The sequence below is a fragment of the Schistocerca cancellata genome, chromosome 2 (assembly GCF_023864275.1).
Source record: "Schistocerca cancellata isolate TAMUIC-IGC-003103 chromosome 2, iqSchCanc2.1, whole genome shotgun sequence".
Lineage (NCBI taxonomy): Eukaryota > Metazoa > Arthropoda > Insecta > Orthoptera > Acrididae > Schistocerca > Schistocerca cancellata.
In genome coordinates this window covers 334,397,583-334,414,720 of record NC_064627.1, presented here as the reverse complement: position 1 = coordinate 334,414,720, position 17,138 = coordinate 334,397,583, and the positions used below count along the sequence as shown (strand labels likewise).

Sequence of the window (17,138 nt, the reverse complement as noted above, 5' to 3'; positions counted from 1 at the left end):
GAATGGATAGGTTAAAGTTAGATATAGTGGGAATTAGTGAAGTTCGGTGGCAGGAGGAACAAGACTTCTGGTCAGGTGAATACAGGGTTATACCGTATTTACTCGAATCTAAGCCGCACCTGAAAAATGAGACTCGAAATTCAAGGGGAGAGAAAAGTTTTAGGCCGCACCTCCAAATCAAAACAAAGTTGGTCCATTGTAATATGAGACACAATTTAGGTCGAATGAATGACGATACAGCTAAAGTAGTTTGGTTTGAGTCGTAAGCTTAGCAGTTAAGCTTTACCAGGTAGCCATTGCTATGCGTCAGGCACTCCATCCCTATTTATACGGGTACCCTTCCTTTTTCACGTGCTTTGTCTGGTTTGAATCGAATGCTTATTTTGCTTTGATCTGATAAGTGCCGTTTACTCTGTTATAGGTGTTTACGTCACTCTAAGCTGAAAATGCATCACTGTACTGTGTCATGCATTGTTTGTCGCATTCTGATAGTGCGTGTTTACAGCCTGTCGCCGTTCGCGGCATGGCTTGCTTTTGTGCGCGCTACCGCCGCTTACAACTAAAAGGAGGCGAATGGTCTCATTAGCGAAGCAATGTCAAGAGACTGCTATTTGTTGTTACTTACACTGCTGCTTTCTTTGAGACTAATCAACAAGAACCAAATAATAGGCTGCGTATGATAGAACATGTTCTGAACGAGAGTTAGCCGAAAATTTTTCTCCGTTTGAAAATCATTGCGGCTACTTCTTTAGTACATCAAATTCTGCACAGATATTAGAGTCGTCTTAGATTTAAAAATCTAGTCAGTTGCCGTGCTTCATTTCTGACTGTATCACTATTAGGCATAAGAATAATACGAATAGAAACATGACACGATAAGTATATTCTTCCCCGTTTGCTGTTGTCTCACTCTAGTTTCGAAGTTTATTAGGCAGACATGATTTAATTCAGATAGCAACAAACACGGAAGAATACATGGCAAAATGTTTGTGTTCCTATTATTCTTATGGTGAATACTGCTTGTGATTCACAGTTCATCAGGTTACTTTCAGCAACATCTCTTCTCACAGATAGGAAAAAATTCAGAACGTAGAGTTGGCCATATTGAAAAACATCCCAAACAGTCTTGCCAGTCGGATTTTCGTAGTACATTGAAATTCTACTACATTTGAAGATGAACAATACGGAATTTGTATTTACTTCGTTGGATAATGTATGAAAATGCAGTGGTCAAAACTCGGGGCGGAGAAAAAAAAAGCTCGTCTTCCACCTTTTTTTTAAATTTATTTACTGATGCAGAGGTTTTGGCGCCAGTATTTACCTTTGTGCCTACAAAGCATGCCTGTGTAGCACTACATATATTCAACGGCAGAAGTTAGTTGTGGCGGCACCTACCAACATTTTTCAGAACTTCCGCTTGCTTTGCTCTCGATTCTAAGCTGCAGGCGGTTTTTTGGATTACAAAAACCGGAAAAAAAGTGCGGCTTAGATTCGAGTAAATACGGTAAATACAAAATCAAATAGAAGAAATGCTGGAGTAGGGTTAATAATGAATAAAAAAATAGGAGTGCGGGTAAGCTACTACAAACAGGCATAGTAAACGCATTATTGTGGCCAAGATAGACACGAAGCCCACGCCTACTACAGTAGTACAAGTTTATATGCCAACTAGCTCTGCAGATGATGAACAGATTGATGAAATGTATGATGACATAAAAGAAATTATTCAGATAGTGAAGGGAGACGATAATTTAATGGTCATGGGTGATTGGAATTCGACAGTAGGAAAAGGAAGATAAGGAAACATAGTAAGTGAATATGGATTGGGAGTAAGCAATGAATAGGTGAATATGGATTGGGAGTAAGCAATGAAAGAGGAAGCCGCCTGATAGAATTTTGCACAGAGCATAACTTAATCATAGCTAACACTTGGTTCAAGAATCATAAAATAAGGTTGTATACATGGAAGAATCCTGGAGATACTAAAAGGTATTAGATAGATTATGTAATGGTAAGACAGAGATTTAGGAACCAGTTTTTAAATTGTAAGACATTTCCAGGGGCAGATGTGGACTCTGACCACAATGTATTGGTTATGATCTGTAGGTTAAAACTGAAGAAACTGCAAGAAGGTGGGAATTTAAGGAGATGGGACCTGGATAAACTGACTAAACCAGAGGTTGTACAGTGTTTCAGGGAGAGCATAAGGGAACGATTGACAGGAATGGGGGAAAGAAATACAGTAGAAGAAGAATAGGTAGCTTTGAGGGATGAAGTAGTAAAGGCAGCAGAGAATCAAGTAGATAAAAAGACGAAGGCTAATAGAAATCCTTGTGTAACATAGGAAATATTGAATTTAATTGATGAAAGGAGAAAATACAAAAATGCAGTAAATGAAGTAAATGAAGCAAGCAGAAAGGAATACAAACGTCTCAAAAATGAGATCGACAGGAAGTGCAAAATGGCTAAGCAGGGATGGCTAGAGGACAAATGTAAGGATGTAGAGGCATATATCACTAGGGGTAAGATATATACTGCCTACAGGAAAGTTAAAGAGACCTTTGGAGAAAAGAGAACCACTTGTATGAATATCAAGTGCTCAGATGGAAACCCATTTCTAAGCAAAGAGGGGAAAGCAGAAAGGTGGAAGGAGTATATAGAGGGTCTGTACAAGGGCGATGTATTTGAGGACAATATTACGAAAATGGAAGAGGATGTAGATGAAGATGAAATGGAAGATATGATACTGCGTGAAGAGTTTGACAGAGCACTGAATGACCTAAGTCGAAACAAGGCCCCCGGAGTAGACAACATTCCATTAGAACTACTGACAGCTTTGGGAGAGCCAGTCCTGACAAAACTCTACCATCTGGTGAGTAAGTTGTATGAGACAGGCGAAATGCCATCAGACTTCAAGAAGAATATAATAATTCCAATCCCAAAGAAAGCAGGTGTTGACAGATGTGAAAATTATCGAACTATCAGTTTAATAAGTCATGGCTGCAAAATACTAATGCAAATTCTTTACATATGAATGGAAAAACTGGTAGAAGTCGACCTCGGGGAAGATCAGTTTGGATTCCGTAAAAATGTTGGAACACGTGAGGCAATACTGACTTTATGACTTACCTTAGAAGATAGATCAAGGACATACAAACCTACATTTCTAGACTTAGAGAAAGCTTTTGACAATGTTGACTGGAATACTCTCTTTCGAATTCTGAAGGTGGCAGGGGTAAAATACAAGGAGCGAAAGGCTATTTACAATTTGTACAGAAACCAGATGGCAGTTATGAGTCAAGGGGCATGAAATGGAAGCAGTGGTTGGGAAGGGAGTGAGACAGGGCTGTAGCCTATCCCCGATGTTATTCAATCTGTATATTGAGCAAGCAGTAAAGGAAACAAAAGAAAAATCCCGAGTAGGTATTAAAATCCATGGAGAAGATATAAGAGACATACCATGTACTGAAAGATTCCGGCTTTAAAACTTCCCCTCATTCGGATCTCCGAGAGGGGAACACAGTGAGAGTAGACATATTTGAAAGGAAGAAAGGTACAGTGAAGGGAGGAAAGGTACGGATTGGAACATGGAATGTGAGGACACTTCTGCAAGCAGGAAAGCTAGAGAATGCAAAACAGGAGATGAAAAGGAACAGATTAGATGCCCTCGGTTTGTGTGAAATGAGATGGGGAGATAGAAAGTGGAGATTATAAACACTTTTACTCAGGGGAAATCAAGAGTGGTGAAAACGGAGTAGGAATATTGATAGGGCAAAAGTTGATAAATAAGGTAATGAAGGTACAATATATTGATGGAAGAGTGATGATGATACGGCTGAAGGGTAGTTCAAAAGATTTGGTATTAATACAGGTATATATGCCAACCAGCCAGCACAGAGATGAGGAAGTGGAAGAATATTATGAGAAAATACAAGAACTCATCGAGAAAGAAAATAGAAATGCCTGCATTATCATCATGGGGGACTGGAATGCAGTGGTGGGTGAAGGAAGATATGAAGATACAGTAGGAAAATTTTGATTAGGAATAAGAAATGAAAGAGGTGAACAACTAATTAGTTTCTGTAAAGAAAATTCATTAGCAGTGGGTAACACATTATTTGAACACCACAAAAGGAGACGTTACACATGGATATCAAATTTGAATAGGGAAAGATATCAGCTGGACTACATCCTGATACAAAAAAGGTTTAGGAACTGTTTGAAGAATGCCAAAGCTTATCCAGGAGTGGATATAAATTCAGACCACAACCTAGTGATGGGCGAAATAGAAGTGAAGTTGTAAAAAGTGTGGAGAGGTAAAGCAAAGGAAAGACTAAACATGGAAAGACTCAAAGAGGTAGGAAAGGCATCAGATTTGGAGAACAGATTTATGGAAAAATGGCAAAGAGGTAGTGTTGATGAAAGTGTTAATGACAAGTGGATAAAAATGAAGGAAGGACTCATGGACTTTGTCAAAGAAGTACTAGGAGTTAGAGTATCCCAAAGCACCAGGAAAGAATGGATAACAGAAAACATGTTGAAAAGGATGGAAGAACGCAGAAAGTGGAAAAGTATAGAAACTGAAGAAGGCAAAAAGAGGTACAGGAAACTGAATAATGAATTAAGAAGAGAAACTGAAGAAGCAAGACAAAAATAGATGAAACAGAAATGCGACAAAATAGAGAAAATGGAGAGAGAGGGAAAGTATGAAATGATGTATAGACTGGCTAGTGAGATAGTTTTTGAACGTAAGAGAAAGAGGAATAACATGGAAATAGAAAGAGCGGATGGTACTCTAGCAGAAGAACCACGGGACGTTTTGAACAGATGGCAAGAATATATTGAAGGTCTGTATAAGGGGGATGAAATGCAAAGCGAAATTAAGGTTGAAGAGGAGCAATATGTGCCGGAAGATGGAAAGGGATTTACCATCTTGGAAGCAGAAGTAGAAAAGGCGCTGAAGGAGATGAAGAATAGGAAGGCATGTGGAATAGATGATTTGCCAGCAGAACTGTTGAAGAGTCTGGATAACAAGGTAAGAAAAGAAATAGTCTACCTCTGTTACGAGATATATGACAAAGGGGAATGGCCTGAGGACTTCGCTGCAACAGTTATGATACCAATAGAGGAAAAGAGAAATACTAAAAAATGTGAAGAGCACTGGACCATGAGTCTAACTTCTCATGCAGCTAAAGTCTTGCTGAGAGTGTTGAATAGAAGGTTTTATGGCAAGCTGGATAGAGGGATTGCAGAGGAGCAGTTCGGATTTAGACGAGGAAAAGGAACAAGAGATGCTATTGGCCTGCTAAGAACTATAGGGGAAAGATATATGTAAAAGGGTAGAGAAATCTTTGCTGTTTTTATAGATTTAGAAAAGGCTTTTGATAGAGTTCAGTGGAGCAATCTAATGGATATCTTGAAGAGGAAAGGAGTAGATTGGAAAGAGAGACAACTGATACAGAATCTATGTTTACACCAGAAAGTAAGGATAAGGATTGGAAATGAAATGTCAGAAGGAAGCAGCATTGGACGGGGTATTAGACAAGTTTGTTGCCTTTCCCCATGGTTGTTTAACGTATACCTTGAAGAGATTATTGCGAAAAGTTTAGATGGGAAAAGAGGAATATGTATTGGTGGAAAGAGAATAGAAAGTATAAGATTTGCTGATGACATGGTATTAGTGGCAGAAAGTGAGCGGGCAGTGAATAACATGCTCAAAGATCTGAATGAAGCTTGTGTGGAATATGGGATTCGAAGAAACACAGCAAAAACAAAGAGTATGGTCATCAGTACAAGACGCAGACTGTCCTATATTAAAATAGGACAATCTACCATTAGCCAAGTAAGTGAATTTAAATATCTCGGAAGCACATTAACTGAAGACTTGAGATGCCACCAGGAGGTGAAAACTCGAATTGCCATAGCGAAGGAGGCATTCAACAGAAAGAGGAGACTCTTATGTGGCAAATTAGATAAAGGACTAAGGAAAAGGCTTGGCAAATGTTTTGTCTGGAGCGTGGCGTTATATGGGGCAGAAACATGGACACTGGGACGAGAGGATGAAAAAAGGTTAGAAGCATTTGAGATGTGGATGTGGAGGACAATGGAGAGAATGAGCTGGATGGAAAGAGTGAGTAATGAAAGAGTGTTGGAAAGAGTTGGTGAGAGAAGATGTCTGCTGAAGGTTGTAAGAGAAAGTAAAAAGAAATAGTTGGGACATTCACTGAGAAGGGAGTGCTTGCTAGTAGATGCTTTGGAATGATTGGTTGTCTTGAAAGGAGGATATAAGATGAACATCAACAAAAGCAAAACGAGGATAATGGAATGTAGTTGAATTAAGTCAGCCGATGCTGAGGGAATTAGATTAGAAAATGAGACACTTAAAGTAGTAAAGGAGTTTTGCTGTTTGGGGAGCAAAATAACTGATGATGGTCGAAGTAGAGAGGATATAAAATGTAGACTGGCAATGACAAAGAAAGCGTTCCTGAAGGAGAGAAATTTGTTAAAATCGAGTATAGATTTAAGTGTTAGGAAGTCATTTCTGAAAGTATTTATATGTAGTGTAGCCATGTATGGAAGTGAAACATGGGCGATAAACAGTTTGGACATGAAGAGAATAGAAGCTTTCGAAATGTGGTGCTATAGAAGAATGCTGAAGATTAGATGGGTAGATCACATAACTAATGAGGAGGTATTGACTAGAATTGGGGAGAAGAGAAATTTGTGGCACAACTTGACTAGAAGAAAGGATCGGTTGGTAGGACATGTTCTGAGGCATCAAGGGAGCACCAATTTAGTATTGGAGGGCAGCGTGTAGGGTAAAAATTGTAGAGGGAGACCAAGAGATGAATACACTAAGCAGATTCAGAAGGATGTAGGTTGCAGTAAGTACTGGGAGACGAAGAAGCTTGCACAGGATAGAGTAGCACGGAGAGCTGCATCAAACCAGTCACTGGACTGAAGACCACAACAACAACAACAACAACAACATGTAGGAAAAATGACTGTCCATTAATCTTCATATTAGCTCTTATTCATCAGATTTTCTCATTGTTTTACATATTTTGAAGGAAGTGATATGTTTCCTGATTTTTTTGGTGTATGTGGTATCGGAAATTCAACTCTTAATGTGGATGAATGATATTTCCTCAACATTCCTTCAATTAATCGTAGCCTTGCATCTACTTTTCCTATTTTGATGTATCTCACTACTATAATTGTTGCCCCTTACCTGGTGATTTGCCTGCACATCAATTTCTGTTGATTCTTGGAATAAACATGTGACTGACTCAAATAAAATGAAAACATTTGCAAGCATTTGTCATGCAGCTGGTGTTTTGATGAAAATGCATACGTGGAGTGTGATCATTATTACTGCTGCTTTAAATGATTATTTTGTGGTGTGAGATATGTGTATGGGAAGACATTTCAGTCACACTTGGTGTAGTGGATCTTAGAATATATCCTTTGATAAATAAAAGTTTACATGTAGAATTTACATCATAACCGTCTTGTTTTTAGAATTGCGTCTATATTCATGTGAACTGCAGAAATCAATCACGTGAAACTCCAATGGATGCAGTGGACATAAATTGAGCGATGACATGTTAGGCGTGGGCAGGGGGTTCAATTGATGTCTGTTTATATTGGTTAAAAAAAAAAAAAAAAAAAAAAAAAAAAAAAAAAAAAGACAGTGTTACAGCATGCTAGAATCAAAGATACACAGATATTTGATCATTGCTGCTAAAGATACGCATGGCCTATACGTCAACAAGTACATAGTTGTGCTATCATAAATTGAAATGTTGGTTGCAATTTCCACATGAAAATTTGTAATAAATAACAGCAGTAATTAAATAACAGTCAATGCAATAAATAGGGAAGCAAGTTATCCTATTAATCCAGTTACTGTGTCTGTCTAAGAAGATGGAGACGGTGGCGATGGGGAGTGGGGTGGGTGGGGGGCAGTTATTATCATCTCGGGGGAAAAAGATAATATTACACAATTAATTATTTGTTCGTTTGTAGGCCCTGGTGGAAATTGAAATCCTCGTACCGCAGTTTTGTATTGCGCCTCTATGGGAGCCAAAAGAAAATGACACAGACCACTGAGAGAGTGGAGTATCATCTAGTAATTTGATTTTCACAGCAACTGCTGTGTCAGGCCAATCCAAATGACTTCATTAGCCTCGTGGATTGGCCTGATATGGTTGCAATATTTCTGCTGCTGTCGAAAATGAATTACCCCATGATACTCCACTTTATCACAGGACTGTGCCATTTTGTTTTGGTTTCTCTAGAGGCATGCTATGATGCTGTGGCATGTACTTTCCAAGTGTTCCAAGACTGCAGACATGTACCTCGAGACAAAATAATTAATGAAAGTGTGACAGAAAGTTACATAGGAGGTTAACAGTCATTCTAGTAATTAGGTATAAATCTGCAACTTTTTTTTATATATATATATATATATATATATATATATATATATATATATATATATATATATATATATATATATATATATATATACAGCAGGTCAGGATATTGATCATACAGTGATGAGTTTCTGAATTATTTCCGTCTTCAAGTCCCAAGCGCAAAGGTAGCACAACGGTAAGAGCATTACCAGATGTGTTCGTAACATGAGAGGAAAGTCATTCTTTACATGCTGTATGACTTTTTATGCAACCAAGCCGTTAGTAGGCAAATATACTATTTTTACACATGTACATAAGAGCTGGCAGTGTTGAAATACTGTTCATACACAAACTGAAAAACAGAGAGCTTAGCAGCCTTTGCAATATAAACATGAATTGGCCTGTGATGTCAGCAACATACACATAACTGAATTAGCAGGTTATATAATCTGTTATCAGAAAATACATCCAGCATGAATAAAAATAAGACATGCCCTTTGTCAGTATCTAATGCACCTGCCCTCAGCTTATATTTACGGTAGCCATTGTGGGCCCACCTTGATTGATGTCCGAAGTTAATACAGGCTGACAGTTATTGAACTATATGAAGTAAAATCATCACAGCTTCTGAATGGTTTGCGTTAGGAGCTTCAAACTGACGATTGGCCACAGGACATGATGAGAATTAGCATGTGCAATGTGGTTTGGTTTAGCAACAAAGCCCACTTTCATTTGGATTGCTTTGTCAATATGCAAAATTGGCACATTTGGGCAATTGAGAATCTGCATATTGCAATCGAGAAGTCTCTTCACCCTCAATGGGTGACTGTGTGGTGTGCAATGTTCAGTCATGAAATAATTGGTGCGATATTCCTCACTGGCACGGTGACTAGCGAATGGTACATGAAGGTTTTGGAAGATGATTTCATACCTGTTATTCATAGTGACCTTGATTTTGTCAAGATGTGGTTCATGCAAGATGTAGCTCAATCCTATTAAAGCAGGAGAGTGTTTGATGACCTGGAGGAACACTTGGGGAGCACATTCTGGCCCTCAGGTACCCTGATGTCACTGGCATGGTCCTTGATTGGCTGCCATATTCTCTGGATCTGAACATGTGCAACTCCTTTTTGTGGGGCTGAATTAAAGGCAAGGTGTACAGCAACAACCCCAAAACCATTGCTCAGCTGAAAACACCCATTCAGAAGGTCAACGACAGCATCAATGTTCTGACACTTCAGCGAGTCATGCAGAATTTCACTATTCGTCTGTGCCACATCATTGCCAATGATGGCAGACATACAGAACATGTCATAACTTAAATGCAAATATCTGTAGTGACATGTACATGTTGAATAAAGTATGTGCATGCCATAGTTTGTAACCGATTTACATTTTCTTTCACATTTTCTTTCATATAGTTCAACGATTGTCACCTTGTATGTACCAAATTACAAAAAAATTCATGTTTTCTTTGCTGAGTATTCATATGCCAATAGGTAACTGCTATGTTTCTGAGATTCTTCGTAAAATCTTTTGTTGTTTCAACATGTGCTTTTTATAAATGCTGTATGTAAACTTTTATTTATTTTGAATAATTCCTTAGATCAGCCATGCTCAGTGTGATTGAAACTACCCTTTTGTTACTATAACTGATGTCAATAAACCTTACTTGGCACTAACAAGTATGTAGAATAGTCTAGCCTAAGAAATAGTAATACTGTACTCATATCATTTTACTGTAGTCATCTGTTCCCACTTTCCCCCTCAGTTCCCGTGCTTCATATTGATATATGATGTTTGCTCGAAATGAAAGCTCCATACAGTGAAATGTTCTCATTTTATTTTGTTGTTTGAAAGAACTGAATTTCGTAGTGAGTAGCTTTCTTTTTTTTTTAATACATGCTTGAGTTTATGACAGTCTGAAATGAATCCATAGATAACAGTTAGCCCTGCTTTGTCTTCACTCCATGTGGTTTGTTTGTTGGTTTCCCTAAAACATTTCAGGTGAAATCTGGGATATCTTTTTGAATAAGATACTGGATGAGCAGTGGTTAGCTCATCAGACGCACATGCAGGAGGATCGTATTTTTATCCCAACCAATGATTGGATTTAGCTTTTGTGTAGCTTCAGTACATCACTCAAGGCAAATGTAGGGATGGTTCCTTAGAAAGGACATGGCTCTTTCCCTTCCCCAACCATGCCCTGCCCTGGCAAGTGCTCCATTCCAAATGACCAAGTCATCAATGTGTTGCTAATCACCTGTCTTTTACCTTGTTTCTTAAGAACAAGGCTGTGGTCACTTCCCTTCCCCAGTGTTAGACAACTGGACTCATGGTCTCTCTCTCTCTCTCTCTCTCTCTCTCTCTCTCTCTCTCTCTCTCTCCCCTCTCTCCTGACTTCAGTGTCAGTGGGATGTGTAACTTTCCTTTCTTCATATCATTTCCACTTGGAAAATACAGCTGGGGCTTCTGCATCAAGAGCCATGAAATTTTATTCAATGTTAGAGATCGGGAATCAAAGCATGCTGTAGGTTGCTCATTAAACTAGAAGGTACTGGGACCTTTGTTTCTACCAATTTGTGTGTATTGTTAAATCAGTATCAGCATATTTTTACTTATATCTGTGCTCTCCAGTACTTAATCCTGTATTGATCATGTTTTTTTACTCTTTATGCTGTGCACCCATGCAGTCCTATTCTACCTGTCAGGAACATACCTTTTTCACTTACACGCTCCTCTCATCTTGCATTTTCTTTTTTTCCGTATAATATTGAATACTTCTTAAACGACATCGTTCCCTCAGGCCTTAAAATTACTGTTTTGCTTTTTATCTCTCTCTCCTCATTTGCTCAAGATTTTTTCCAGCAAAATATAAGCATTGGTGATCAGTAACATCAATTTCTGTGGGTACTAAAAATATTTTTCAAGGTTCATGATCATGCTCTAAGAAACATTCCACTTCCTAGTATTTTATCCATTACTATGATGAACATAACTAGTTTGTAGCAGTATGCATACATTCTTATTATTATGCATTACATTTCTTCATTGGTACAGTGGTTCTTATCACGTGGACACTTAACTGTTGTCAAACCTTTAATTTTCCCTGAAAAGTATTCCTCAAATTATAGTGTTTGTGCAGTTTGCTTTATATGTGATTGTTTCAGTTTTCCTTATTTTGTTCTGTGTTTCAATTTTTCTGCACTGTTTCTCTAAAATGTAGTTCACACATTAATTTGATATGGTTTGCCAACAACCATTTTCCATTGAGTATCATTTTTTTCCATCAATCCCGTGCCTGACTAATACTTCAGCTGACACTTCCTGTCTTTAATTTTTTAAATCTCCAAATTGTGTGGGAAAAGGAATAGATAAAAGAAAGTTCATTGACAATATATTTAATACAGGAACTTCATTAAATTGTTTTGCATTGCTTTTGTTAGATTATATTACATTTCTTTGGTAAGTCACTGTGGTGTAGGCAAAACTGCTTTTTCAAGAAGTTCTGAAGGCGGCCGATGGTACCGTACTGTATTCAGACACTCTCATCTCTTTTTATTGGACATTTAACCATGTACAGATTGTTTTAGTACCCTATTACGTGTGTGTGTGTGTGTGTGTGTGTGTGTGTGTGTGTGTGTGTGTGTGTTCTTTTTCTTAATTTTGTACAGCTCGCTGATAGTGTCATGAAAGTGAAGTAAATAAAATTATTCTCATTTTCTCTTCAGGATGAAATTCATCTTTTACATGATGAGCGAGGTCCAGTGCTGGAAGCACTTGTTGCAAGAACAATCCGTAATATTGAAACAACACAGGAAGACGTCCGTTTAATTGGCTTGAGTGCAACTTTACCAAACTATCAAGATGTTGCCAAGTTTTTAAGAGTCAAACATGAAACGGTAAGCTGACAAATCAAAACATCTACATCTTCATTTGAACATAAACACCTTTGTGTTTATAGATGTGGTGCACCGTCATTGCCCTTTCCTCTAAAAGATATTGCCCTGTGTCAGCTCTCAGTGAAAGAGAGATCTAAAAGTCCATCCAGCTCCCCTAGCCACATCCCCCCCTCTCCCCTCCCCTCCCCTCCCTTCCCCTCCCTCCCTCCCTCCCTCCCTCCCTCCCTCCCTTCCTCCCTCCCTCCCTCTGACTCACTCACTCATTCACTCACACTCTTTCCCATCTCCCTCTACCTCCTTGCCCTCTCCTCTTTCCAGTTACTATCTCATTCCTACTCATCACTTTTCTCACAAATGGTTACAAAAACCCATTCATAAATTATCAGCTTATCTAATAACTTCTAAATAGTTCATTGTAATTCGAAAATGAATGCATAAGTAATGTCAATAGTCACTTGTAATGGAATTCAACGGTACTACAACTACTAATAAAGTAATTATGTTTCAGGGTTTGTTTTATTTTGACAACAGTTTTCGCCCTGTTGCTCTTGAGCAACAGTATATTGGAGTTACAGAAAAGAAGGCTCTAAAGAGATTCCAGGTCATGAATGAAATTGTTTATGAAAAAGTGATGGAGCATGCAGGACGTAATCAAGTCCTTGTGTTTGTACATTCACGCAAAGAGACAGGTAACCTGTTTGATACTGTTCTTTTCATGACATGTAATAATAAGCGCTCGTGTGATAGAAATTGTCTGTCCTGAAAAGCCAAGATACATGTTAAAAATCATTTTGAAACTATATTTATCAGCGAATAACCTGTGGCATACTGCGTAAAGTAATTTAGTTTGTGATTGTTAATGTTATTCTAAAAGCTTTTCTTACAAATAAAAAATGTATGTGGAGGGGGAATCTCAAAAATTTTCAGAAAAATAGAAATTGTTCTTGGTTCTTCAGAAGTACAATCTTCCTTATTTAAAAACTACAGTGTGGCTACAATGATATTTCTTTGTGTAATAAAATACAGGGTGTGATTCAAAAGTTTCAAGACTTAACTCAGAACTAGAAATTTATTGGACATTTAAATACAAAAATTCAAAATATGATCCTTCAGCATCAACACAGTGCTGCCAGCATGTCTTCCACTGTTCATAGCCCTTCTGGAAGGCCTCTAGCATCATGCTGTCAAGGGCTCTCATCGAAGCCTGCTGGATGGCATTGTTGGAGTTGAATTGCTTCCCATTAGGCCTGTCTTGATTCGGGGGAAGAGGAAAAAGTCACTTGGAGCCAAGTCGGGGCTGTAGGGTGGCTGCGGTAGTGTTGTCACATTGAACTTGACCAAAACTTAGGCGGTGGCACGTGACGTGTGAGCGAGTGTGTTGTCCTGGTGGAGAATCCAGTCGCCCTTGATCGCCGGGCAGACATGGCGAACTTGACCCCTCAAGCGGAGTAGTACTCACACTAAGACAATGGTCATTGTTTAAAAGTTCCTGCAGACTCTCCAGATTTTGATCCGTTCAGCTTGATGATGGCCTCCCAGAGCGGTCGTCATCTTCAACATTCCCACAGCCTTCTTTGAAAAGTTTGTGCCACATGAAAACCATTGCATGAGATGTGGCTTCTTCCTTAAACGCCTCTTGAACCATACCAAGAGTCTCCATGGCGGTTTTGTTCATCGCACACAAAACTTAATCGCATAACGCTGCTCCAAGTGCTGCTCCATTTCCGCATCTCCCACTTTTCGACCGAGCTCAATAACGCGCACTCGCGCTGCAAGCGATGCGCACTCTCTAGGGTTCCAGAGGCAACTGCCGCAGCGTCGGTTCATTCCCTGAGACTCCCCACTACTTTCCCCACCCTCCGAAACCAGTCCGTGCGCACTCCCCTACTCAGAAATGATTCAGTCATGAAACTTCTGAATCACCCCTTGTATATGGGTGAAGTAGTAGTAGTAGTAGTAGTAGTAGTAGTAGTAAAAGATAAGATGGCTTTCTGAAAGTGCAGAAACACATGAAAACTAATATTGACCATATAATTTGTAGGAAGATGGATAAATAACATTTTGTGATATCTGTTAGTTGAGAAATAATTTTGTGTAGTAAGACTATTTGAGAAAAATATTGAGGAAGGCAAGACTATTTGCAGTAACTCAAACATCAGCAAAGCTGAGGAACAGAACAGTCCAAAGTGTAATCATCCCATGGAGTGTTGAAGATTAAATGATAATAGTACAAAATTGTCAGTCTCTTAAGCGAAAACGTTTTGCTAGGGTTCATACATTTATAGTGACCATTTAACAGATGTAATGCCAGAAAACAAACTTGCTCTCTAATAGCTAACATGATTAAGCCACTGGTTTAGCAACAACAATAGCTCTTTTCTTTTGCAAGAAACGGGTATAGGAACTATGATATTTATTGTATGTATTGTGCTTGTTCACAGAAATCTTTAGAGAAAATCTCAGTTCACTAATACGTACCTTCCCCAATCACACTGTTATACTTAAAGGAGACTTGAATCATCCAACAATCAATTGGTATAATTACAGTTTAGTAAATAGTATGTGAAACAGTACTATATGCTCTCTCTGAAAAATGCTTAGAACAGATATTTTGGAGACCAGTTCATGACATAAATTTTTTCTATCTAATGTCAACAAATAGACCTGACCTCTTTGAGGATGTCCACATTGAAAGTGGTACAAGTGGCCATAGGACAGTAATGACAATCATTACTGAAGTACAAATGGCAGCTGAAACAAATAGATTTATATATTCAGTGAATGAGATTAAGAGGCAGTAGCATCTAGGTGGAACTTGAAAGAAATGAGCTCACTTTCTGAGTGCCTCATTTGGCCATTTTGTTTGAGTTACTATATAATGTATTTGAATCATTTGATGATGACTTGCTAAGAATTTAAAACCAGTAATGTGCGACCATACATTGTAAAATAGAATATAAGAAATTTCTTGACTGATGGTTACTGTTTTCTCCTTAGGCACTATTCATAGTCTGTGTAAATTCAGTTCTAATGGTAGGTCCCCAAGAGTGGCATTGACGTGATGTAGGTTTGTGTCCCAGGTATCAAACCCTGCAAGACATTCATCAAATTGGGCCCTTGTTTCTGAGTAATTGATGAAAAAGAATTTCTTGTGATTCTCTAGAGCAGCAGTCATCAGACTATTTTCCTCAAGCGTCTTTACTGACATTGTAGGATGGGTCCTCAGTCCACATATGTATCGATCTTGTTATTAATTTGTGTTGTTGTTATTGTTGTGGTCATCAGTCCGAAGACTGGTTTGATGCAGCTCTCCATGCTACTCTATCCTGTACAAGCCTCTTCATCTCCAAGTAACTACTGCAGTCCACATCCTTCTGAATCTGCTTACTGTATTCATCTCTTGGTCTCCCTCTACAATATTTACCCTCCACACTTCCCTCCAGTACTAAATTGGTGATCTCTTGAAGTCCATAATGTGTCCTACCAACCGGTCCCTTATTCTAGTCAGCTTGTGACACAAACCCAATTCTATTTAGTAGTTGCTCATATGTTACGTGACCTACCCACCTAATCTTTAGCATTCTTCTGTAGCACCACATTTCAAAACCTTCTATTGTCTTCTTATCTAAATTGTTTATTGTCCATGTTTGAGAAGTCATAAGGTCAGTATTGCCTCACATGTTGCTGCATTTCTCTGGAATCCAAACTGATATTCCCCTAAGGTTGACCTCTACCAGTTTTTCTATTCTTCTGTAAAGAATTTGTGTTAGTATTTTGTAACCATGACTTATTAAACTAATAGTTTAGTAATATTCACACCTGTTAGCACCTGTGTTCTTTGGTATTTGAAGTATTATATTCCTTTTGAAATCTGCGGGTATTTCCCCTGTTTCATACATTTTGCTCACGAGGTGGAAGAGTTTTGTCATGGCTGTCTCTCCCGAGGCTATCAGTACTTCTGACAGGACGTTGTCTACTCCCAGGGCTTGTTTCGGCTTAGGTCTTTCAGTGCTCTGTAAAATTCTTCTTGCAGCATCATATCTCCCATCTCATTTTCATCGATGCCCTCTTCTGTTTCATAATGCTTCTCCCATGAATAGACCCTGTATGTACTCCTCCAACCGTTCAGCTTCTTTGCTTAGGACTGGTTTTACATCTGAGCTATTGATATTCATACAGGTGGTTCTCTTTTCTCCAAAGGCCTCTTTTATTTTCCTGTAGGTTGTATCTATCTTACCCCTAATGATATGTTTCTAAATCCTTACATTTGACCTCTACCCATTTCTGCTTAGCCATTTTACACTTCTTGTGTATCCCATTTTTTAGACATTTGTATCGCTTTTCACTGCTTCATTTACTGCATTATTATATTTTCTCCTTACATCAGCTGAATTCAGTATCTCTTCTGTTATCCAAGGATTTCTACTAGGCCCCATCTTTTTACCTATTTGATCATCTGATGCCTTCAGTATTTTATCTCTCAATGCACCCGTTCTTCTTCTACTGTATTCCTTTTCCCTGTTCTTGTTGATCATTTCCTAATGCTCCCTCTGAAACCCTCAACAACCTCTGGTTTAGTCAGTTTATCCAGGTCCCATATCCTTAATTTCCTACCTTTTGCTATTTATTCAGTTTTAATCTACAGTTCATAACCAATAAATTGTGATTAAAGTCCAAATCTGCACCTGGAAATGTCTTACAGTTTAAAAGCTGGTTCTGAAATCTTGGTTTTACCATTATATAATCAGTCTGAAACCTTCTGGTGTCTCCAGGTCTCTTCCATGTATACAATCTTGTTTCATGATTCTTAGACCAA

The 17,138-nt window shown here is 38.5% G+C and overlaps 1 protein-coding gene across 1 annotated transcript in view; it reads left to right on the top strand.

The window, feature by feature from the left end:
• LOC126161720 (putative U5 small nuclear ribonucleoprotein 200 kDa helicase) overlaps positions 1 to 17,138 on the top strand; it is a 118,901-nt gene that overhangs the window by 44,567 nt on the left and 57,196 nt on the right. Inside the window, exons 11-12 of the mRNA XM_049917755.1 lie at positions 12,152 to 12,322; positions 12,831 to 13,011. Coding sequence (XP_049773712.1) covers positions 12,152 to 12,322; positions 12,831 to 13,011 — 352 coding nt within the window. The remainder of the gene's footprint in view (positions 1 to 12,151; positions 12,323 to 12,830; positions 13,012 to 17,138) is intronic.